Raw genomic sequence first — 24548 nt, forward strand, 5'->3', positions numbered from 1 at the left:
TTAAGAACCAAAAATAAAAAAATCAGCCTAAAATAAGCGACAAATATATGAGAAACAATAATAAAAAAATTAATGTACAAGAAAATATGCTACTTTAAAATAAAAGGTATGGAGATGGACTTCATTGACGCATTTAAATAAGGCAAAAGAGTTGTTTGAAGATTTTGGCTTGACATACATTTTAAATTGAAAGTAATTCCTCTTGTTGCTTGTTTCCCATTCTGGTCCAAGCATAGATATTAGTGACTTTCAAAATATATTTTAATGAATTTACACAGATACTTGATGCATATAAATCAATTTCAGCAAATTTCAAAAGATTGTCGTTGTTGATAGCTGGCCAGACGTTTACGACATATTGATTCACTGTGCATTGATAACTTTTATGCCCGATATACAATGTTTGTTAGTACTGTACAAATATTCGTTTAACATTTTGCACGTAGTTCCGTGTTTAGGATCATAAAAATATTTCTAGATGGTTTGTTTACTTGCCCACAAGTTTGCAACAAATTTAAAACATGCTACAGTAAACAAGAAGCTTTCTTTGTGAAAAACGGCAGTTTTAGATTTTGCCTTGTGTACATGTTTTGTTTTATTCCATCGTGTTTCAATAAGAATAAGTTTAAATGCTCTAGAGATTCTCAAAACACAATTGATTATTTATTGATACGAGGAAGAGTTTTCCAAAGGAGAGATTGATTGTTTAAATAAAATATGGAGGATGACTTCTTTAACGTACTCGACGCTAAAAGAGAGTTAAGACAGGGTATAGTGGAATGTCAGAAACGTGGTTTAGTGTACAGCGTCAAATGGTTAGCGGAAATGTGCCATGGCCTTGCAGACGTGGATATTGACGGCGAGGATGAAAAAGATAATTTCGGTATTAAAATGCTGGAAGGCATAGCACCGAAAGAATACGATAATTATTTTCTGGCTAAAAGTTACTTTGATGTACGTGAATATGATAGAGCTGCTCATTTAGTGCGGAATGCTACTTCTCCAGTTCCCAGATTCCTTCATCTTTATGCCACTTATATGGCAGTGGAGAAACGACGGTTGGATTCAACGACGGATCAATCGAATCTAAATGACTCAGGTCACTTTAAAGACCTGGGCGAGATTTTGGTTACTTTGCGGGCAGAGCATTCGCGAAATAATTTAGATGGTTACGGCATGTATTTATACGGTGTTGTGCTTAAGGCCTTAAATCTAAATCAGGCTGCTCAACAAATATTTGTGCAATCTATTAGATTAGTTCCTATGCTGTGGAGTAGTTATGTGGAATTGGCTCCGCTTATCGAGGAAAAAGAAAAGTTACAAGCTTTAAATTTTGGCGGTCATTGGATGAAACGATTCTTCATAGCTCATGCTTACATAGAAATGTATCTGAATGATGAGGGCTTAAAAGCTTATGAAGACCTGCAAGCTGCTGGTTTTCGAGATTGTGTTTATGTAACGTCGCAAATGGCCTTAGCTTATCATAATAAGCGAGGTATGTGAAGTGTTTTGGTAAAAAAATTAAAAAAGAAATCTTTATTTTAGACTTGTTTTAGACGTTGACAAAGCAATAGAAATATTCCAAGTACTGCAGGAAGCTGATCCCTACCGTTTAGATAATGTGGATACATATTCAAATCTATTATTTGTTAAGGAACTGAAAACTGAAATGGCTGAACTAGCGCACAAGGCCGTGGGGATTAATAAATATCGTCCCGAAACTTGCTGTGTTATAGGTGAGAATTTGGTGGTGATCGGATGTATAAGAAATTATTGAAGAAATTTTTATAAACGATGTGTAAGCTTAAAAGGGGCACTCATTGCTGTCTTAATATTTATTTATAATTGGACAGTGCCAAGAAAAACGCACTTTTACAAATAACATTAAATTAATGCAGCCACATTGATCACTTTTGTGCAGAAGCAAACCTTTGACCAATGCAAATTTCAAAGACCTCTATTTATTTTAGAGGCACAATAACTTTCCGAACGCACTATCAATCAAGTCTGCAAATGCATTAAAACGGCTAAACATTTAGTTTTTTTCGTTTAAGAACTTATAATATTTTTCGATTTAAGAATTTATATCAGTATCAGATGTATGAGTGATAATTTTTCGCATTTTAGGAAATTATTACAGTATACGATCCGATCATCAAATGGCGATAATGTATTTCCAGAGAGCTTTAAAACTCAATCCAAAATATTTAGCCGCATGGACTTTGATGGGTCATGAGTTTATGGAATTGAAAAACACCAATGCCGCAATACAAAGTTACCGTAAAGCTGTTGGTATGTGTGAACATGCATTAAAACAAACAGTTTGTTTGAAACGATTTCGAATTTTTGACTAGAGGTTAACAAACGTGACTATCGGGCTTGGTATGGTTTGGGGCAGGCGTATGAAATTCTCAAAATGCATTATTACAGTTTGTATTACTTTAAAATTGCTCATCAACTGCGTCCTTATGATAGCCGCATGTTAGTGGCCTTGGGTGAGACCTATGAAAAATTAGATAAATGTCAAAACGCCATCAAGTGTTATAGCAAAGCTTGCGATGTAGGTGATATAGAAGGCATAGCCATGTATAAAATGGCTAATCTGCATGAGAAATTGGGTGATTACGATTTGGCGGCAAATTGCTATGCTACATACTGCGATGATGAACGCGCGGCAACTGACAAACAAAGTCTTTACCATGGTTATATGACACTGGCGAATTTCTATGAGAATAAAGGTGAATACGATCGTGCCTCATATTATGCTTATAAATGTTTGGAATCAGATGATGTATGTTGATTATAAACAAAGAGTTATCAAGTTATTTGCAGATTTTTGTTTTTTTTTTTTCGTTTCTAATAGCGAAAATCGGAGGCTAAGTCCTTGTTAAAAACCATAGAAAATAAACGCAGTGGAAAGATTATTGCAATTAGAGGCGTTAGCACAGGTTGTAGCCTAAGTAAAGCTAACGTCGATACCTCGTCTGATGATGATATGGATATGGAATTAAGTGATTACAAGTTTCCCTCTCTCGACTATTTGGGTAAAAGTCGTATATTACCTGGCACCGGTAATGAACCGGGTAGTAGCTTTAAAAGCACACATCGAACTGCAACGAATGTGAACGAAGCAGCTAGCACTAGCACAAGAGCTACATTAGAGCCGTTATCTGTCACGATAGCACGCCGACGTGCACCGTTAACTGATGATATGTCGTTAAGCGAAAGCGAGCTGACCAGTAATACCTCAATACCTACGACTTATACCGTTTCGACCAATACAAATTCTCGACATAATCTACCTACCACTACTACAGCTGCTAATGCCTCGAGTACGAATCCCGCAGACGATGAGGACGAGGACACACATTCCATGGAAATATCTTCAATATCAATTGATTGAATTATATATTCGCCGGTTAATCATTGGCGGCAATTAATAGTTACAGTTTCATATAGATTTGATTTTATTTTTTGTTTAATCGTAAGTTTAATCAGAAAATTTGGATTCAATTATGTTTATCAGCTGCATGTAAATTAATTTTTCTATCGAGTTCATTAATTAAAATGCGAAGAAAACAAGTATTATGAGCAAAGAAAATGCTATTTAAATATTTTTTTTTTTTAGAAAAATTTTTATTTAAAAAAGTGTACAAAAACTTATATTATTTACAATAATTTCCCTAATATCCGCTAATTTTGTTAATTACCCTTATAATGTATTTTATTGAGCCTTTTTCACACGCCATAATAAGCTTATAAAAAATAATACGTTTAATACTGCTATCCACAATAATAATGCACAAAAGTCGATACCATATAAATTACCGGACATGCCGTAATCATTAAGAAATTTACTGGGATTTTTATAATAACAAAATTTATCTGTACACTTTAGAAAGGGACGTTCATAAGCATATAAAGCCCGCAGGAAGGCTTCCATGGTGTAACGGAAAAATGACAAATCACACAAAGGACGTAGTACATCAGCGACTTCGTGAATTCGTATAAAAAATCCAGAAAATATCATAATAGGTATCGTAACGGCAGGAACTAAATATATGCCTATCTGTAGAAGAAAGTTTTTATGATATGTTACTAAGATCTTATCTTATCATAAAGATTAGTGTTTACTCACCTGCAGACCAAAAGCACTGCCAAACACTAAACCCATGAAATGCCCAATGATGGCGCTGAGCAAACTTATACCCCAACACATAACGAAACGTCCAATATCGCATGGTTGGCCCGTCATAAAATACACAATTGTCAATAATATGGTTGGGCATATAAATTGCACGGGCAAATCAGCTATTATCTTAGCCATGTAGTAGGCTTTTTTTGAATACCAACCATTTAAATGTTCGCGTATAAAAACTTCTGTATCTTCAGAGCTGAGAAAAATTGAAGGCATAGCGTTACCAAAAAAGACAAACAATACCACAAAGAATATGCAAGAGACATTGCTTAAAACTTTGCTCCCATCATCACCTATTTGCCAGAATACTATACCCAATAGTAATGCCACGATTACATGGCTTATAACGCGCAATTGTACCGCCATCTATGATTAATAAGCAAACACTTATCACAAAATCAACATAACCAACACTTATGATTTATTCTTACGCATTCCTACCATATTTCTAGACATCGATAAGACCGATCTATTAACCAATATTGCAAATTGATGCCATAAATTACTTTCAGAAAATTGTGACGCAACAGCTGAGTTATCCAACTTAATCTTAGTTAAAAGATCCGCTGTAAGCAGTCAAGAACATTTTCATAACTTATAAACTGGAAATCAAGGAAACTTACTCGTCTCATTGACTTGATCAATAGCACCTTCTGACCGCAATAGGCTATGTATACTTTTATTCTGCTCTATTAGCTTAACAATATTTTTACAATTATGTGCACGTTCGCTGGCTACCTCTAGAACTGTGTAAAGGTATTTATAATGAATAAAAGACAAAAATTGAAGTGAAGGCATTAAAAATGCTCACCAAAGTCAGCTGGATTATAATATTGTGGGCATTGGAAACCGAATATCTCAAATCTCTCAATCATTTCATTTTGTAAACCCGAATACAAGACTTCTCCGCCGGCCATCACCAACACGTTGTCGAATAATCGCATCAATTTGGAACTGGGTTGATGTACGACACAGATTATCATTCGACCACCTTGGGCCAATCTACGTAAATGCGTTATGATTTGCAAACTGGCCACGCTGTCTAAACCACTGGTAGGTTCATCAAAAAACATAATGGGCGGATTGGTAACTAATTCAACACCTATTGATAGACGTTTTCTTTCGCCGCCCGACAAATTACGCACCAGTGTTTTTCTACTATTCTCCAAATTAAGTAACTCCAAAATGGCATCGATCTGAGTTAACGTAAAAGAAAAATTTATAAAAAAACGAGAAAAATAAATGAAATGGAAGCTTGGGTAATAGCAACTTATGAGGAACGGTATGTTAATCAAAGACGGAAGTCTAATCGTAGTAGGGTGTGGACCCTACAATCTGAAAATTTATCAAGACTCTGGATATCAAATATGAAAAATAATGAACGCTAAAAATTGAGTTTTTATGATGAATAATGAACTCCAAGGCAAAGCTTTACTTTCGAAAGATTTATTTGTTCCCAAAGAATTTATGATGGAAAAAATTTCCGTTAATTTAATCAGCAAGGAAATGTGTCCAAATTTCAATTTTGGACACATTTCAAATGTCTGGCAATTTTTCGTCCAAGGGAGATTAGAGAATTACTTTCTTTAATCTTGAATAAATGTAATAAAGAATCACTTATAGTTGGGACTGTTTAAGCTTTTAATCTTATCAATGAATCATTCTTCTTATTAAAGGTCCATTATTTATAAAAATATATATAGCAAAGTATGTATACTCGCAAGTTGAATCACATCCTCTACGAAATTGTTTGGCCGGTTTCTTGAAATCTTATCACTCTTTTTGCTCTTGACATTTTGCGTTTGTAACAATTATTAGATTTCAGAGTGCCCGCGATATATGTATATGTGCATAATCAATACAAGGTTCATCAGGATTTTCGTTTAAATCAAAAGATGGCTCATAAAAAGATGATTTATTAGAGTGACACAATATACAGCAGAGCTACCAACAAGCGTTGAAAAGTGAGAGTGTTCCGGTCGAAGCAATGTCGTGCTCGAAGTTTAGTAAGTAACGATTATTGACTTGATAAGATGCAAGTCACAGAAAATTCCTTATGTAAGGTCCCACGCAAACTTGGTTTAGATGGGACTTTACTTGTGATAAAACAGATGTGGCTAAGTTAAGATTATTTGTTCTACGAGATTAAACTACAGTAATTCCGATTAGCCTGTAAAGTAAACAATTTCGGAAAATTTTACTATAATACGTGGAAATGCAATATGAAAACTTAATGAGAATCTTGCACGTGACTGGGAACTTGAAGCAAGAAATATTCGCAACCACTTTGATGCAATAATTAAGTTAAGAAAACTCCAAGTCAAAGTGTGCTGTATTCAAGAATGTTTTCAAGTTAAGTATTGGTGGTCTCAAGAGATCAATATATGAGTTCGACGACAGCTAGAGAAACTTATTAGAATATCTTTGATCGATATGGAGGAGAAGAGATTTGCTGTTGTAGAGAACTTTTTATTGTAAAATACTAAGTTTTGACTATCATGTCAAGGATTATGTCAAAAAAGGATAAATAATTTTCATTTCTTCTTAATTATAAACCTCTTCAAAGAAACACGAGCTTTGCTTCATTATTTTAAATTTTCCAATAAGAAAATTCAATATATTGAAATGTCTAAGAGCGTACTTACGATTTTTGCTTTTTCTAGCGTTTTCTTTATCTTGGGTAATTTCAAATCCACTGAAACTTTTAAAGTTTCTTGTACAGTTAATAGATCCAGCATCGCAAACTTTTGCGGTATATATGCGGACATTTTACGAAACTCGTTTAATTGTCGCTCTTGCCCGTTTATTTGAACAGTACCTGTCACGCCAATAGTTCTAAGTAAAAAATTGCATATATATTAGTTAAGAAAATTCAACTAACGTATTTGTTTTTGTATTTGAGTGCCTTAAGTCCATTTTTTAAGTAAAACACATACAGTTTAAAGAAACTTGAAATTAATCGTTTGTAGGTGCTTAGCATATCCGTTTTAAAAATACTCTTAATATATGTTGAAATAACTTTTTACTGATGACGGTACTGAACGAACTCAAGCCACTTGTCAACATAAAACAACACAAGTAGACTTACTTGAAACCGGACAAAACATTCATTAGAGACGTTTTGCCGGCCCCGGACGGACCCAAGATTGCGGTAAGTTGCCCCGAATTAAATTGACCATAAACATCTTTTAATATTTCCACAGTTTTTGACCGATCTAATGTAAATATATTCCAAATAATTAATTTAATTAATTAAATAATAATTACTACATCGACGTACGTCACTTACTTTGCTTGCCGCTGTAGCTCACATTAACGAAGTGATAGTTTAAATGAAGATCTTGCAAATTAAACTTTGGCACATTCGCCATCGTGGTGTTGGGTATGGATATAATGGCATCGTTCAATAAATCAGTTTTGTGATCATTTGATGATATATTTTCAATATTTTCGATCATTATTTAAAAAAAAAAAAAAAAAAAAAAAAAAAATACAACCAAAAAACAAATTAACTATAAACCGCAATCACCGACATACAAACGAGCACATGCACAATACACATATATATATATATAATATAGTTTAAATGCTTCAATACTATGCGATTACTGCAGGCATAGCTTTGTTTTAAATTAACAAAAATTTTATTTTCCTTTGTTTGTTTATAGCATCATTACAATGTAATATTGTCTTCTTTGTACTTTTATGATAACACTCGTTAAAAACAATAATCATAATAATAATAATAAAAAGAAAAAAACAATTAAAATAAATAATTAACATTGAAAGCCTACGCTATTGCTAATTAAAGTTCAAATATTTTAAAATTTATGAAATTTCACGTATTATTTATTAATTCTTAGTTTTTTCAGCAACTTTGCATACAACAACGTTCACATTACATTACTCAATTTAAAGGCGAGACCAAATGTTTTATATATTCATAGTTAAACCATTTAAACGAGGAGTGGTTGCGTATATACATGAATAACTTACACATTCATGGAGAGAGAGAGAGAGAGAGAGAGAGAGAGAAAGAAAGACAAAGAGAGCAAACCTGTGAGTAGATCTGTGAGTTAGTTAAACGAATTTTAAGCTTTTTTGATTTTCAATTACTATTTTTATGTCCACCACTGAAGGATGAATGTATACCAGCTTTGTCTTGCTGTTTGTAGCGTTTAGGAAGACTCAACGCAGATCCCCCCTCTTAGACGATTTACTCCCAATCCAACTATTCGCCTGTCTCTTCTCCATTGTTGCGTTAAACGCAATCACAAGCTCATAGGTCAAAGTTTAAAAAAGCGCATGCGCTTACAATCACATCCGCAAAAAGACAAATTGCGGCTTCCTATTCATTATTGAATTGAAACTCGATACGCATATATGAAAAGAGCGCCTGCATCAACTGCAGTTAAAAAGTGATCGCAATGCCCTTAAAATTCTTAGATAAGAAAAAAAAAGCGGTAACTAGTAAAGATTGAGATAAGGTGAGATGAGAGAAATTAGGTAAAACTGGGTACAAATACTCTTTTAGTAAAATCAAAGCACGAGTGAAAAATTAGTAGCGATCCAACAACCGGCATGTTCTCATAGTAAATATTTACGACTTATGCAAGTTGCAGTTTAGTAGCGATTCAACAACCGGCAGGTTCTCATAGCAATTATTTTCGACCTATGCAAGTTGCATTTTAAGGTGAAGACCAAGTCTTCGTCCCACCTCCTGTTAATAGTCGTCTGCACAGGAAAGTTGCTAGCAAGGCAGGACAAGCTGATGGCTAGAAGTCGAGTGATTCCGTAATAAATGATAGTGTTTTTGTTGCATCGATCGATGCCTTTCTCTTCCTTGCCATATTTGATGTCGTCTTTCTAAGAAACGAAATTTGAAAGCAAGGAAAACATGGATAACGTTTAACCTGCCTCAAGCAAATGGGAATTGTTGAAAAGACTAAGAGGAATTAACAAAATATTTTCCGCAAACAGGGACTAACGCAAAGACGTCGCAACCAAATTAGGTGTTGGGAAGTTGCTTGTAAAACAGTATACGGGAGAACGAAGTCAATCGAGTCAAGAGCGTAGTTTTCTATATACAGTTTATTAATAGATCTCCTAAGAATTGTAAATAAAACCTTTAGAATCCCAGTTCAGTGGTACGCATTTAAAATCACAAGGTGTTGAATAAAGAGGTAAAATCCCAAAAAGACTATTTGCACTACTACAACTGCTGTTCTATTTGGCGAACAAGGAAACATCTCACGGCAGTTAATTACATAAATGCTTCATCATTGAAGTAGAGCTTTTGATCCAGAAATCAGTTACAAGGATAACTTTTTCCACGCAATTCTTGACTGATCAGTATTCTAGGGGCAAAACGAAGAGCTAAATAGATCTTCCGGAATATTCGATAAAAAGTTGATGAAATTATGTTTTAAAGATATTTAACACCTTTTCGATTAATTTCAATGAAAGCTATGATGAATTCAAGCATAGTTCTCATTGGCCGCCCAGCATTTTGGTCATGCTTTAAGTCTTCTTTAAATCAATTCAACTTCATGGATTCTGCCACTGTATAAACACTCGCCATTTCTAACTTGCTTGCTCAAATGCGTCGTTTCTTCGCCAGAGGGACTTGAGATAGGTCCAGCCATTAATACAGCAACCAAGTCCAAGTCAAATTCTAAGTCATATTCTCAGTCGATTTAAACTTGTCTCCACGCCTGTCCGTCCTGTGTTTTTGTTTGAAACCTAGTGGTCGCAATTTTTGAGATATTCTAATGAAACGTGGTACGACGACTTGTTCTGGCCCAATGGCAAACGCTCTTGAAAATATTTCGAATCGAATCGAATCGTTTTTCGTTCACTTCCTTATATGAATAACTCTAGCAAGCGAAGAGGTATAGGGTATTTAATTGTGGGCCATATCCCACTACAGTGTGTTCTCGATATTTTTTTTTGCCGCCAATGTAAGAAACATGCTGTCACTTATTACGCCATAAACCGGCGAAGAGTGCACACGTTTTCAATGCACACAGCCAGCAAACGGTAGCACCAGTAGTTTTTCTCTTTACTCTAGAGTGCGCTTTGTATATATTTATTACCTAACACCATATGAGCTTTTTATGGTTGTTATGCGTAAACTGATTACGTTATACACTGTGAAGGTATAATGACTGAAAAACACGTACGTAGCCAAGAAGATTTCGAGGAAAGCTGACATTTTCTAATTCAATGTAGTACCGATTGCTTTTTTTTATTAAGTTCTGAATATAAACGAAAAAGTCAATATTTTCAGTTTCCTATTTTAATTGCGAGAGACGAATTAAAAGTCGAGCCAGGTTCTTACAATACTAAAACGTTAAGTAGCCATGCTTCTATTCATCAACTTTATGTAGGAATGACTGCGGACCATGCTTAGTTCGCTTAGCATATGATAGCAAACACCATTTCCTTTATATCTCTTTGTTTACCTCAAGTGCAGTGGAGTTTTCTTTGGTCATAACTCTGGCGAGTGTTCAGTCGGTAAAGACATAACACTTATCGATTGGGCACACACTCAACTGCTTATTTCTTTCTGTTGTCTATCTTTCCTCTGGCCGTGTTCACCGTGTTACACGAATAGGTCATTGACCCTAAGTGATTGGTTATTGCAAAAAAGAATATATATGTTTAATTAAAGGGTACCAAATATTCGTTTCTTTCAACTTTTGCAATGTTGTTATACGTCTGTTAAATTTTATGCCAAGCATTGTAACATAAAAATTGCTTATCCATAAAAATATTTCAAGGCGGAAGTGTTTTTTTTTTTTATAGCAATAATGAAAACAAAAAATCTAATCTCGAACTTGTGTTTTGTAGCACTTATTAACGATTACGACAAATTTTTATAAAAGAAGGTTAAGAAAAGAAAATGTTTTGACATTTTTTAAGTAATGAAAGCATAAGTGTAAGGCATAATAAATAAAGTATTATAGCGAATAAAGGTAATTGGAGATTAAAAGAAAAAAAAACAACAACAAGTATTAAAGATAATTAATTAAGGTATTTGTGAAGCCTATTACATTTTTAATAGCAACGCATAGCACTTATCGCTTATAATATCCGTTCACCTAATGGACTTTGGAATTGTTGAGTATTTAAAAAAAGATAATTTAAATATATACATAGTCGTAATAGACGTGTTCATTTCTTCCGGCTGCCAGATAATTCAAGTCGTAGTTGCGACTTCAAAGGTCTTCAGTTCAGCTATCATCGAATAAAGATAAATCAATTTCTAGATGCATCTACAATCGGCACAAGTCTACACTTTACCGTTTTATCTTGCTATTGCTTTCCAAGTATTCAACAAGTCTTTTTAACGAATAATAGTTGTTTGTGAGTTTCTACCACGAGACTCGTATCATGCTTTTTTGCTTTTATATCTGTCACAACAAGAGAATGGTAAGTTAATAAAATGTTTGTGCATTGAATGCCGTTCACGAGACTGCCGTTAAGACTTTATCTAAAATTGAGTTTGAATGTGCACTTTGTGTTCACCTAATTTAAATGCTGGTTTTTTACAATCAACCGATATGTGAAAACGACATTATATCGCATTGTAATGCGATCTTCTTCCCGTGACACGCTATAGTATTTCCCATATTCAATTCAAGCACTGCAGTAGACATCTGTGCCAAATTTCTCATCATAAACGTATTTAGTGTTTCAGCTGCACTTGGTTTTGTACGACACAAAAAGGTTTTTCTTTTCGATTTTTACAAGACATATGAAGAGACGACTTCTGACTATCAATCGCTTGTGAAACACATTATTGCGGGGTATGTAAGGTATATCTAGGCATACGATCCAGAAAAAAACCAATCAATTAGGGAAATAGCGTACAAAAGGTGAGCCAAGACTGAAGAAACAGTGCCAAAATCAAGGTGATTTTAACAGTGGTGCTGTGTGGACTATAAGTTCTTCTTGCCAGGCCAACTGTTAACAAGAGATATTATTTGCCTTTGAGAGTTACTTTGAAAGCGACCAAATAGATTTAGAAAAGACAAAACTAAATTGATGTCACTTTTTGGACACAATAGCATTCCTTCTCCCCTTCTGTGGGAAGAGCGTGTACAATGGTGTGACAATAGCTTTCACATATATTTACCGTCAGTGTTACTTTATATAATAAGAATAATATGAGAATAAGACCTTTACGTTTTCATACAAATTTTCGCTAAGAAGAGAACAAAAAAGACAACTATCACTGGTATCTTAATAATATTCAAAAATTCGGTATAATTCAAATAGAATTTTGCTTTTGCTTTCGTAGAAGCAAAAATGAAAAAAAAAAAAAAGTTATTAATATTTTTTTTTATTATATTGTAATGCTTGGCCAATGTATTCATTCACTTGTATATTCATGGTTGTGCTTTGGAATACATATTTGTTTATTCGTTTAATTGTGGTTTTTATTACTTAAAAAAAAAAAAAAAAAATTCGATAGTTGCATGGCTTTTTTAAGACATTAGGTGTCGTGTGTCACAATTGTAGAGATAGCACGAAATTAATTGATTTATAATAATATAAACAATATAAACAATATAATGTACATTTTTTTTGAAATTATTTACAAAAAAAAAAAAACAAACTAAAAATGAACAAAACTTTTTCTCAGCTATAAGTTGCTTTCCGTCTTAATTATTCATTAGTTGTTTTTGCCTTACAATTTTTGGTAATAAAAGTCTTTTGTTTTTAAATGAAAAAAAAAAATTAATTAATTTCTATTTTTAAATACACTTGACTTAATCGAGATTCTGTATAAGACTGAATTTAATTTGATTTCAAGCATTCACTATGTAATCGCATTATAATGAATAAATGTTTTGAGTTTTTTTGGAGTATTTTTTAAGCTTTCCTTTAAGCTTCGATTTGTTAACGTGTATGTGAATGAGTTAAAAATTAAACTTCGACAACAATGCACTAATTTTGCTCTCTTTTAGCTGATCAAGCTAATCCTAATAGTCTCCGTCGTGCAACTTTAAAAGCAAGTCTTCTAAAACGTATATGGAAAAGACGAAATTTTCTTTAAAATCTCTTTTCAGCTCAGTTTACTGGACGTATGAGTTCTTTGCTTATTTTTTTATTTTCTTATTCGTCAGAGGGAAGATTAACAGCCGTATTTTTAGCGAACTCACACAGTTGTCCCAAGGGATTTTTTTGCTTTCGGTTTTTTTTTGACTTAAAAATGCTTGTTGTATAATAAAATCGATATTGAAGATGGAAAAGTTTAATTGCGAGTATTACCGCGGAATTCAAAATTTGAGTAATGAAAAGATCGAAAAACACATATCTCTCTTTTATGACAGGCGACTGATCGTAATATACAAGTAGATGCAGTTTTTAAAAGCGTATTTGACGCCTTAACATCAATGAATACTTCTTTGTATTGTATGACCACTTACTCAGGGCATGTCCCTTATTCATGTGACACGGTGGCAGTAGGAAGCAAGTGCGGAAAGAGAACGACAAAGACCGCAGTCTAGTAAGTGTGTACTCCATTAGCAAGTGTTATACTTTTATCGGCTGAGCACACACTGTAGCTACGAGTAAAGTAAATGTTATCGCATTGAGATATGAATTCGCGAACACAGACTTGGCAGTGGCGATTCTTACCTACTCGTCTACTCAAGCGGATGATCAAGTTAATGTATTCTTTTTCTATTATTATGTTACATTTGTGTTTGTCTTGTTGTTTATGTCTATTGTCTCCAACTTATTCTTGTCCTTAAAATTGCTTTTATAACAAGAAACTTATTCTTGTATTTTGTTCAAGTTATTCTTATGCTTTTTCATACATGTTCTAAGACATAGATTGAGTTCTAATTGTATCTTGTACACTTACATGGCTTACCACAATGAAAACAATGTTGCAAATTTATTAATGCCAGCCAAAAGGAGATAAGACATATATGCAAACAGAATCGACGTGTGTTCAAACGTATCTTAAAAAACTTAGTTAAAAAATAGTTAAGGTTTTTTTTTTAACCCATCAGTGTAGTTGTTTGCAAGCGAACTTTTAATAAAGAAACGCGCAATGAAAACGAGAGAGATATACTTGGAGAAGAGAAAGTCTTAGTTGAGCCTTAATAATAATTTTTTTTTATTTTTTAATTAAATCTAGTATAGGATTAGCGAATAAGTGCTTTTTCTCTGGTTTCTAATGCAAACTTAAGATATCAAAATGAATATTCTTTTATTTTAGATATTGATTTATGCTAGTGGATGGATGAACAATCAAGTTTCCTTGGTTATGCAAGACTTAGGGTTCCTTGTTGTGTTTCTTATAATACAAATAGTAATAGAAAGTTTACGAACTCTCTCTATAGCTGTAAGAAAGTGAAGGCGGGTGTATCTATTTGTGAAAAAAAGGAGACAATATTTTCTAATCGTATTGTTGTAAAGTAGATACGCTTTGAAAATAAATAACGGCAGAAATCAATTCAAGCATCTTACTTATACCTTCACACATCGGCTTAACAGTTGGAAGAAGTTGTTCGTTTTCTCTTTTATAAACCACCTTACGTGATAATTGGCCGGTATGGACGTAAACACAAATTATATCTTATTAGGTAGATGATAAAATATTATGTGTAAAAATATAATAAATACATGAAGTAAAAGAATAAAAAAAGAAAAGACAGGGCAGACATTACTGTTCAATAAGAAAGACTATCAAGCACCCTGCTTTATACCACCAAACATAATCCTCTATATACTTTGTTACTACATAAAGGCTAACTTTTTATGAGAACCTTTGAAAGAGGAAGAGCTCCGAGAATTTGAATTGTGTGGTCCCACCTCAGCACAGTACATCCATATGTCGGTATGAAGAAAAATTATCAGATGAAATCCATCTTCAATAGCGTCAGTCCTTGCATCAAAAGGCGTTAGTGACTTAATTAAAATAACTTGAAAATTGCAATCGATAGTTTGAATACACTGCATGGATACATACCGACGAACATAAGATATGAATAAGTAGTTTGAGAAAATGAATATCGGTCGATTGTTATAGATGGATTTACCGCTAAAACCCTTCTTTCACAACCGCATAAACTTAATACATAAGCGATTTCATAACTTTCAAGAGAAAGACCGTATTAGAAGCTTTAAGTTCGGGCTCTTAAATTTCGTTTTATAGAATGAAAAATCTCTTTGTTTTAACACTCGTTTTGATGATTCATTTTTTCTATTCGTATGAGAGCTAAATTGCATTTAAGTGTCAATTTATTTTATAAAATGAAACATTGATAATATTGGCATAAACGAACTTGTAACGAACTAAATCCACATTACAGAAGCATTCATAGTTGAAAGTTTTGATTTATTCGGATCATTAATAAATTCAAAGAAGTCCCTTTAGACTGGCGTACAAAGTCCAAGCTCGAAGATTGGTAAAACATGATCATTTCTAAAGCGGCAAATAATAACGAAGAGCGATCTGCTTACAATAACAGGATGCTTGAAAGATCATTCTTTGGATGACAACACATTTTTACACTTAATAAGTGTTGAGTTATGTAATTGCCGTAGTGAATTTGGCATATCCGTCCATGCTTTCATATAGGAGATGAGGAAAGTGACTTCAACAAAATAACGACTCAACAAATAGATACGTTTCCCCGTGTGCGGTTTAGATAAATAAGAGAGCGTTCAATTTGTCGCGATACGGCAAAAGGTTATCGTATAGAATAAGCTTTATTGCATACTATATACTCACACACATAAATGTTTTATAACTTTGCAGTCCATTTAAAAGATAATTTCTCAGAAAAAGTTTATTGGTTAGCGAAGCAAATGGAATAGCGTTTCAATAAATTTTATTAAGAGCGATTATTAGTTTAGTTTTATTAGTAATCGGAACATCAGGAGAAATCGGTGCATTTATTTTTTTTTTAAGGAATTTTCTTAATGGAGTTAAAAATCTTGTCCTACAACATCAAAGGCCTTGAAGAAAAACTTTCAAATCAGTTTTTTTTCGACTACATTGATGGCTTTCATATAGTTTTTCTACTGGAAACGCATGTTGAAAATCCGAAAGAATTGAAAGAGAAATTATTTAAAAATTTCACAATATACTGGAAACCAGCAGTTAAAGAGAAAAGTCGCGGAAGAGCATCAGGCGGATGTATGTATGGCATTAAAAACGATTTAAAATTAGCAGGAATTACGCATAAGTTTATCCGAGATGATGAAATTTTGAAAATTTCGACAAATACGTTAACGATTACACTCATTCCGCTGTATATGAGAGGAGCCAATTGGGACGAACACTTCAATAAGTTAGAAAAATGTCTTAAGGGACCACCAACTGTAACTAATCCCATTATAATGGGCGATTTAAATATTCGAATAGGGGAATTGACACCCAAGTTTCAAAAGATCGTACCACCTATGAATATTGTCCGAAAGAGAAGGATATCAAAGGATAAGAAGAGTTCATCCCAAGGAAGGAAATTTATCGATTTATGTAACGAACACAAATTAATTGTAACCAATGGTGCCGTTGAAGGTGACTTGGATGGAGCTATAACATTTTCCAGTCCCGTGGGCAGTTCTGTTAACGACATATGCGCCTTGTCATACAATTTGCTTACAAATATTACAAAGTTTTCAGTAGAGGAAATAGAAGGATCTGATCATTATCCTATAATACTAGAACTGAATCTGGGGGGAAGTGATGGGAATGTTGTTAAGAAAAATGAAGAACACGAACAACAGAGTTATGAAAACGAAACAAGATTGAAGGTAGAGAAGGTAAAGCTTAAAGATATAAGTACCACCAAAACCTACCGAAATATCGGTTCAGATTTATGGTTAAGAAAATTACCCGACTTGTCAGAAGTATTTGGTATACAAAACGAGGCATTGGCAAAAAATGACTTCACAGGTTTATCAAAGACTTACTCCGCTCTTGATACTGTATATAACCTTGCAGCTATTGTGCATTTAAAGTTTGAAGAAAATAAACGAGTCTACGCTTTATTTGTTGAAATTAAGAAAGCATACTTATCCGGCGGACCTGTTAAATCCAAAAAAAGAGCGAACTATGAGGAACGTTTCGATGAGTTCATGAATGATGTGAGCGTGCATTTAAAAGGCGGCCTTTCCATCCCAGGTAAGCGTAAGCGGATAAAAGTTCTACTTGGAAAGGAAATGATTATTTTAGCCGAGGACGCGGCGACTTTACAAGTTATGATAAATGATTTTTGCGACTTTGCTGAAACAAAAACGGTACTTATAACTCCTGCCTTCTGCAAAATTATGATATTCAGGCTAAGTGGTAACAGAAAGCGCAACGAAAAGTGGATATTGCAAGATAAAGAAATTGATGTACTATCACGATATTCTTACTTACATATGCTTTTGACTTCGAAAATGGATTTTTGTGATCATGTAAAAGAACTTTGCAGCAAAGTTAGGACAAAGTTAAGACCATTGTTTCACGAGAAGAACATATGTCCGAAAATGCAATATGAAATTTGCTTGAACATGTGTAAGAAGGTTTTCGTTTGTTATTCTCAATGTTGGGCTTATAACGATTATGAAGAGATTGACAGATTGCAAGCATATCTTATAGAAAGTATTCTTAAATTGCCGCGAGAGCCAAGAGCTCCTTTACACGCTCTCCTTTTAGAAACTGGCAGTGAAAATTGGTCTCTCTTCAAACTCGAAGGCCATTTAGAATATATTACCCGTGTCCTCTATAAACAACGCAAAAATAGCTTAACGTACGAATTGAGTTTATTACTAGTGGAGCGTAAAATTTTATGGGCTGAAACTCTGTCATGGAGTCCGAATGTTCCTCTTGAAAATTGGTTGAAAACCTGTCGCTTATTAATCGATGAACGAAGAGAGAAATATAAAGCTAAATATTTGCAATTACAACAAACGGTCAACGCATTTTATAAAAACTTGGATTATTCTAAGGGACAAAGTTATATGTTTATGGCCGAAAATCTAACTATTCCTGCTATAAAATGGATCTTTAAAGCTCGTTGTGACTTGCTGCACTTGAATAATTCATATTTGTCCAAAAAGCGGTACAAATTATGTCAGTTATGCAAAACGAAAGCTCTTGAGAATATACAGCATTTTGTCGGTTTCTGCCCGAGTTTAAACGATATACGGAAATTATACTTTGGAACTGAAATATTTTTAGAACAACAACAAATAATTGATGTATTAAATGGTGCCCATGGCTGGAATGCTTTAAGCAATTATCTGCACTATGCTTGGGAATATCGATGCGAGAGTGTACGCTTTAAGAAAGTATGATTGTCGGTTCGTAGCATATAGCAACGATGGTTTATGCGTGAAAATAGTCACAGGCAGGTTTGGTTGCTTGAAACGACGAATGATTGCAGTTATTGTCGAAAAGAAAGATCGTTTAGAAAAATCGTTTCATTTGATGGCCATCAGTCTATTATAAATTGCTTCCTAGATGTTCTTGTGACCGCTTGCGAGAACCATTGTTATAATGGATGCCAATTGGGACTTGTTCGAGAGGAATGCAAATTATGATGACGCATTTAAAGAATTCCCAAACGTAGCCATTAATTGTTCTTGCACTTACTTTAATTTCAAAGAAGAAGCAAAGTTAGAGAACTTTAGGGCAAAACCTTAAAGTTATTTTGGTTCGGTAAGCTCTATATAAGTTACAAATTCAAACCTTACAATACAGAAATTCCCCCCATAATAACATTTCCTTCTTATAGCCATTATTAGTTCAAGGATATATATATATATATATATATACAGCATAACTCTTCTATTCGAAAATATGGACTTGCAAGAAATCTGAGAGCAACAAAAGCATCGCCATATCGAATTAATTCGTAATCAGTTTTCCCATAATTATGGTTCCTTTGGTAATTAAATAGATAAATGTGGGAAAGTTGTGCGTATGTATCGGCTGAAAATAAGCTAATAACTGTGACAAGTTTTTGTGACGAATCTGAAAGCTTGCAAACAACAATTCCAAATCAGAACAGTTGATAATTAAATTCCGGCAACAGCGCTTACCAAATGGTGCTGCAATAAACGACGGCCTATAGAGACAAGACAAAACTCTGTCTTAAGAGAAAATTATTAAGCCCGCAAGAAACAATCGAATCCTTATCCTTTATCCTTGCTTTATTTATTCTCTCTCTCTCTCATTTAATTGGACTTGCAAATGCAACTCATATTTTCGGATGAGAAACAGAATTTTGTATTCTAAAGACGCAAGTTTGCATTGCACAAAGATTTGTATTTGTGCATAGATTACAATTAACACTAAACTTTGATTTAAGTTAAACTAAGATAGAGTTAACAATAAATGAAAAAATCGAACTCTATGAAATTCTTTTATTTAAATATGTAAGCGAAATTAATTGATAAAATCTTGTAGAGAAAATTTCAATTTCTTCAACTGGACTGTTCTCCCTTTCCTCTTTTTCCTCTTTTTTTTTTGCTCACTTTGTTTTCGCTTGAGGGGTCGAGTGGGCAAAGGAGCTCTACGAGCAACAATGGGCGTGGCTTCAAACTTCAAGTGCAGAAGACTTTTCAATAAAGCTGATAGTCTTCGATGCTAGCGCTTTAAGACTTTAGTCTTCGAATTTATTTCTCTGTCAACATTAATAATAATCCTAATAACACTGATACTAATTCTTTAGTACTTTTACGATGATTGCAATTATTTGCTATGATCTCTACTCTCTTCATTACTGGTAACATTAATTGGATCGGGTGGAAGTGCCATGTAGCGTTGAATGAAAACTGTACTTCTCATCATCTAAACAATTCCAACCATTTCAACATTAACTTGCAAATCACGGTAAGAACATCTATTACGTGCTTTTTGTGATAAAGTAGATTATTCGGTTCAATTAAATTGAAGGTAAATAATAAATCATTTCTGTAATCCTAATCTTAGTACCTTTTAGTAAATCATTTTGCTTGAAAAGAAATAAATTTAATTATCTCAAACGACATTTATGTGCGGAACAAAAGCATGATGAAAGACAGTTAAAAACGTAATAGTTGGACAAGGTCAATCAATCAATAAATAACTGAAATCATTTCGCGTAATACAATATTTAATCACCTATCTTGATCATAGTGTATTAAAAATTGTATTTTGCCGCCGTACAAAAGTTTGAGTTTGATCGCAATCACATTATATATGGGAAGGGATGCAATATAATCTAGACTTACCATAGTTCATTTATTTGACAATTGAAAATAAAGTTTTACAAGGGCAATGCAAGGTCTTATTTTCGACTGCGTCTATCTCTAGATGAAAATATGTTCAATTGTATTAACATATAACTAAAATCCTCACTCGCAAGCTGAGTATAGGTAGACGGAAGTAATGGTCTTTGAAAGATGTTCTCTGATCCTGTATATCTTCACACAGCTTCCATCCTTAGATGAAATTAAATCGAATTGCATTAATATATAATCAAAATATCGACCCAAAATATCCAAAATACAAAGGGGATAGATCGACGCACGGTTGGTACAATCAAAGCTGGGTCACTTTCAAGTTTTTCTGAGTATTGCAGACATTCGCACAACTCTTACGACAAATGGCCATAGAGTAAAATTGTCTGCAAATAGAAGGAAAGGGGAAGTTTGGACATTTAGTTATATCCACCACCGAAGAGGGTATGTGTATTCGTTTCCTCGCTTGTAACTTATTAGAAGGAGCCTTCAGTGACCCTATTGTGATTCATGATCAGCAAAAAATCCAGAAGCAATTTAAGCATGTTCGCCTGTTCGCCTACCGGTGTGTGTAGTGTCTGCGGTCAACATTTCCTCGATCCCAAAAGTGAAGCTATCGATTTCAAATTAAGCAGAGCCCCTAGAAGGTCTTGCACGCGGAGCCAAACTGTTTAGAGAATATGCGCACAGTACAGTTTAAGCTCAGAACAACACTAGTTTTGAGCAAAGAAAACGGTTTCCCATTATTCCTATCCTCAAGTAGATAAAACATTAAGAATTTTCACGTCTATTCAATGCCTGACTCTATAAAGTCTGTACAGAAAAGAAAATAATCGTTCACGTCCACTCAAAAGCGTAGACATTGGAAATTTCCTTTTTTTTATTTTTTGCTTTTTTTTCGTTTTTTTTTTTTTTTAAAGATAGTGGAAATAAGAGATTAAGTCACACCCGAATGTAATTTTCTTACTTTGTTTTTTAATTTGAAAACAATAAGTAAATTATTGCTTCGGATTTAAGCGAGAGTAAAGAAGTAACTAAATAATTTCATTTCCAAAATTCATTTGATTAAGTAGTGATCGCATTAAATTGAAAGGCGATACACTTGTTGTTATCGTTAAAAGCTTTAGCTTTTTTATATTCGACGCCGCCTGTGGTTGCAAGGTATATTAAATTAGCGTGGATGTATGTAACAATCAGAAAGGCTTAAGTTGAGTTTACCTTTTCGGAAGGGATTTAGCTGTCAATGAACTTTTCTATTCAAACTAGGGAATCGCATTTTTCGAGATATATCGACGAAAATTTGTTATACTGACATGTTCTGGATCTAGTGACGAACGGTATCAAAACTCGATTCTCTCTTCTCGATCACTCCCCATTTCGAAACAGCCATCATCTTAGGAAAAAAGTGGCAATTTCCACAATTTCTAAAGGAAAATCGCTGAGTAATATTATTTCGGTGTACTGAAGTGATACGAAAGATTTGAAGGCGGATGAGCTGATGTTTACAACTTCCTCTCCTGTCATCTTCCCTATGACAAAAGAACTCCTGGTTCATGTTAGGAATTGAATGTAAAAAGCAACCATTATAACAAGTTTAAGTCAGATTGAGCTAAAAATTAATTGTAGCAAATTTGGATCGCATAGATCGTGTAGGGATATTCGTGAAGAATAAGCCGTTGTATGGCAATAAAGACTAGATTCTAATACTTTATGAGCAAAATATGTGAATGAATTAAGTCTTTAACAAGAAGATTAGTTTCAATAAATTTCGCTACATCACACTTCTGGGCCGTTTCCTATATAAAGGACAAGAGCTTGATTTTACTCGGAATTTAGGTACATTTCTTGATACTTCATCTCACACAAAAAGAATGATTTTTTTTTTAGGCGAAATGGATAGTAGGGTATTTAATAACACACATCTTACCCGACTACAATGTGTTTACTTCTGCTTCTCTTAACTTGATTGAGCTGGAGCTTTCTCATCTGAGTTGCTATTTTTGTCTTTTCTGGGTTAGTTTTTAACGTTTAAAAAACCAAAACCAAAGAATTGCGAACTGTGTATAGTAAAAAGCAAAAAAAGTGATCAGTGTGAACAGGTTCTATTATGCAGACGTTGGTAAGCCAACATAACAACTACTGCCAAGTTGAATACATCAGTTTGTGTTCAATTTTGGTTGATTTTATGAAACGAAAAATCGTTTTGCTAATTTCGATGAATAACAAAGATTGCAGAGATGAGTAAAGGAGAATACACTAAAGCGTTAAATAGCGTTAATCTGAGAAGTAAGCGGTGATTTACTTAGCTCATTACAGTTTAAATCTTAATTCAATACAATAAAGAATAATTTATCGATTCAGATATGGATAAGAACAAGGGAAGAAAGTAATATATATGTATGTAAGTATGCAAAAATCTGATGGATTGAAAAAAGTTTTAAGCATAAAGCGATTTGCTTCTGGCCTCTGGCTTCAGTATCTGCAGCTGAGTACAAACAAAGCACGCTAAGTAGCCGGTAATAGATAAAAGACGCGATAAGATAGCAACAAAGTTATTATACGCAGAGCTCGCCTGCTTGGGCTTTTTAAGAAATCAAAAGCTCATGCAGAAAAGAAAAATACAAAAAAAAATTTATTAGAGAAAGCTTAAGCTTATGTATAACTGTATAATTCTGTTTCAAATGTTTTTGGCAAAATTTGCTCCATCAGATTTTTCATGCTTGAATACTTTGCTAAGCAAAATAGTTATTTCAATTTCATGGCTTCCTGCTCTAATCCCTCAAATTTCGACTCATTCGATTGTGAACATAGAATGTGGACTTAGTTTTTAAAATTATAAGAATTATTTACGGAAATTATTTGGAGAGTTTCAAGGAAAAAGTAATTCTACTAAAAACTGCTAGAGTTTTGCAATTTCACAACATTTCTATCTGCTCGGCTCACATAATCTTGAAAGATATGTTTCTTCGCATATCACGTTTCAATTCTCATTTCGAGTTCTCTCTTCGACTGCCTCACTCTGCTTATGTACCTTTTGAATCAGGATTATCAGGTTTAATCCTGATATTTGTGTTAAACGTCTTACCCAATGGATTTCTGGGGAACTTTATTCACCTGAAGCTAAACTGAGCACCTTTAAGTTATGACAAAGTACTCAAAATCTTTATTTCCGACAGTTTACGAAATTTCTGCTTCTGTCGAACTAAGGAGATTTCATCAAAAGTTACTTTATCAACTTTGCGGTTTTCGCAACAATATCTTCCTTCTGGGCCGTTTGCACAAACACAAACGTTTCTTCACAACATTGAATTAATATTTCAATTGTAGCGAGTAAAATTCATAGCTAGTTATCGCTCAGTGTATTTTTCAATGCTTCACCTGATCAAAGAAGACGATTTTTCACTTTGCAAGTGACCAAGTTCTCTATCGAATTATGCCTACACCAACGAAGAGAACAATCAAACTGATTTTGCGCTGATTTTCCCTTTTTGTTAGAATAAGTTATTATCAATTTCCATACAATTACGTATTTGTTTGTGAGTTAGCCCTTAACATTCATATGTTTGCCAGGCGTTTGTAAACCGCGCAGAATAACTCCACTGTTTCCTGTCACACTCCCTACACCAATTATGTACAAGGGTGTATTAAATTTGTGCAGGCCAAGTCGACAAGGACTTGAGATAGGTCCCCCGTTTTATTATACCGTTCATTGACGATTCGCGATCACAATCTAGATTGATCTAAATTTATCTGTCCGCCTGTCCGTCTTGTATTTAACCTAATTTGGTGCATCGATATGTTTTGGTCCAAAAGCGAACGCATGTTTTATGACGAAAATTAAACCATAGCAGAAATTTAGCTAAAAAATTGGCGGCCAGAAATATGAATCATATGTCAATTTTTTAGACCCTAACATAAATGTAGGGTTTATTAGCAAACAGAAATATAGTAATATTTTTGGGAAGTAAGTTAAGTCAGCTAACCCTTTCTGATCACGTCATTTGATGGTTTGACATCTTGCAATGTGCGAGTTTCCAAGAAATATATGTCCTTGAATGGAATAAATGTGTAATTTTTGTTGCCTTTATAAGGAAACGAGCGAATAATT

At 33.8% G+C, this 24548-nt stretch overlaps 3 protein-coding genes across 6 annotated transcripts; 2 read left to right on the forward strand and 1 right to left on the reverse strand.

Annotated features, from left to right (window-relative positions):
* Positions 1 to 482: 482 nt before the first annotated feature.
* On the forward strand, positions 483 to 3657 carry LOC119632790 (cell division cycle protein 23 homolog). The gene is made up of 5 exons (XM_038025883.1): positions 483 to 1495; positions 1557 to 1736; positions 2128 to 2292; positions 2355 to 2791; positions 2864 to 3657. The coding sequence occupies exons 1-5, from the start codon at positions 718 to 720 to the stop codon at positions 3401 to 3403; spliced, it is 2100 nt and encodes a 699-aa protein (XP_037881811.1). The 5' UTR covers positions 483 to 717; the 3' UTR covers positions 3404 to 3657.
* On the reverse strand, positions 3656 to 24534 carry LOC119632791 (ATP-binding cassette sub-family G member 4). Of its 4 annotated transcripts, none has more exons than XM_038025886.1 (9): positions 21408 to 24534; positions 7488 to 7912; positions 7287 to 7413; positions 6844 to 7033; positions 5010 to 5394; positions 4822 to 4944; positions 4640 to 4764; positions 4139 to 4564; positions 3656 to 4069 (listed from the first exon to the last, which is right to left on the reverse strand). In XM_038025886.1, exons 2-9 carry the CDS (start codon positions 7654 to 7656, stop codon positions 3725 to 3727), a joined length of 1890 nt encoding a protein of 629 aa, XP_037881814.1. In that variant the 5' UTR covers positions 7657 to 7912; positions 21408 to 24534; the 3' UTR covers positions 3656 to 3724. The 4 variants fall into 4 exon arrangements, with proteins under 4 accessions (XP_037881814.1, XP_037881813.1, XP_037881815.1 ...); XM_038025885.1 differs by lacking the exon at positions 21408 to 24534 and adding an exon at positions 12898 to 14734 and having other exon boundaries at positions 7488 to 7898; XM_038025887.1 differs by lacking the exon at positions 21408 to 24534 and adding an exon at positions 10663 to 12396 and having other exon boundaries at positions 7488 to 7898.
* On the forward strand, positions 14811 to 21260 carry LOC119632789. Its single transcript, XM_038025882.1, has 2 exons — positions 14811 to 18875; positions 18952 to 21260. Exon 1 carries the CDS (start codon positions 16145 to 16147, stop codon positions 18509 to 18511), a length of 2367 nt encoding a protein of 788 aa, XP_037881810.1. The 5' UTR covers positions 14811 to 16144; the 3' UTR covers positions 18512 to 18875; positions 18952 to 21260.
* Positions 24535 to 24548: the final 14 nt, after the last annotated feature.

This window comes from Glossina fuscipes, unplaced genomic scaffold, assembly GCF_014805625.2.
Source record: "Glossina fuscipes isolate IAEA_lab_2018 unplaced genomic scaffold, Yale_Gfus_2 2, whole genome shotgun sequence".
Taxonomy (NCBI): Eukaryota; Metazoa; Arthropoda; class Insecta; order Diptera; family Glossinidae; genus Glossina; species Glossina fuscipes.

Bases quoted from the DNA above. Each gene is read 5' to 3' on its own strand.
- LOC119632789 (XM_038025882.1), top strand. From the start codon at position 16,145: ATGGAGTTAAAAATCTTGTCCTACAACATCAAAGGCCTTGAAGAAAAA.
- LOC119632791 (XM_038025886.1), bottom strand. From the start codon at position 7,656: ATGATCGAAAATATTGAAAATATATCATCAAATGATCACAAAACTGAT. The intron at 7,414-7,487 runs GTAAGTGACGTA...TATTTACATTAG, and splicing joins GAGCTACAGCGGCAAGCAAA to ATCGGTCAAAAACTGTGGAA. The intron at 4,945-5,009 runs GTGAGCATTTTT...ACCTTTACACAG, and splicing joins TTATAATCCAGCTGACTTTG to TTCTAGAGGTAGCCAGCGAA.
- LOC119632790 (XM_038025883.1), top strand. From the start codon at position 718: ATGGAGGATGACTTCTTTAACGTACTCGACGCTAAAAGAGAGTTAAGA. The intron at 1,737-2,127 runs GTGAGAATTTGG...TTCGCATTTTAG, and splicing joins CGAAACTTGCTGTGTTATAG to GAAATTATTACAGTATACGA. The intron at 2,293-2,354 runs GTATGTGTGAAC...ATTTTTGACTAG, and splicing joins AAGTTACCGTAAAGCTGTTG to AGGTTAACAAACGTGACTAT.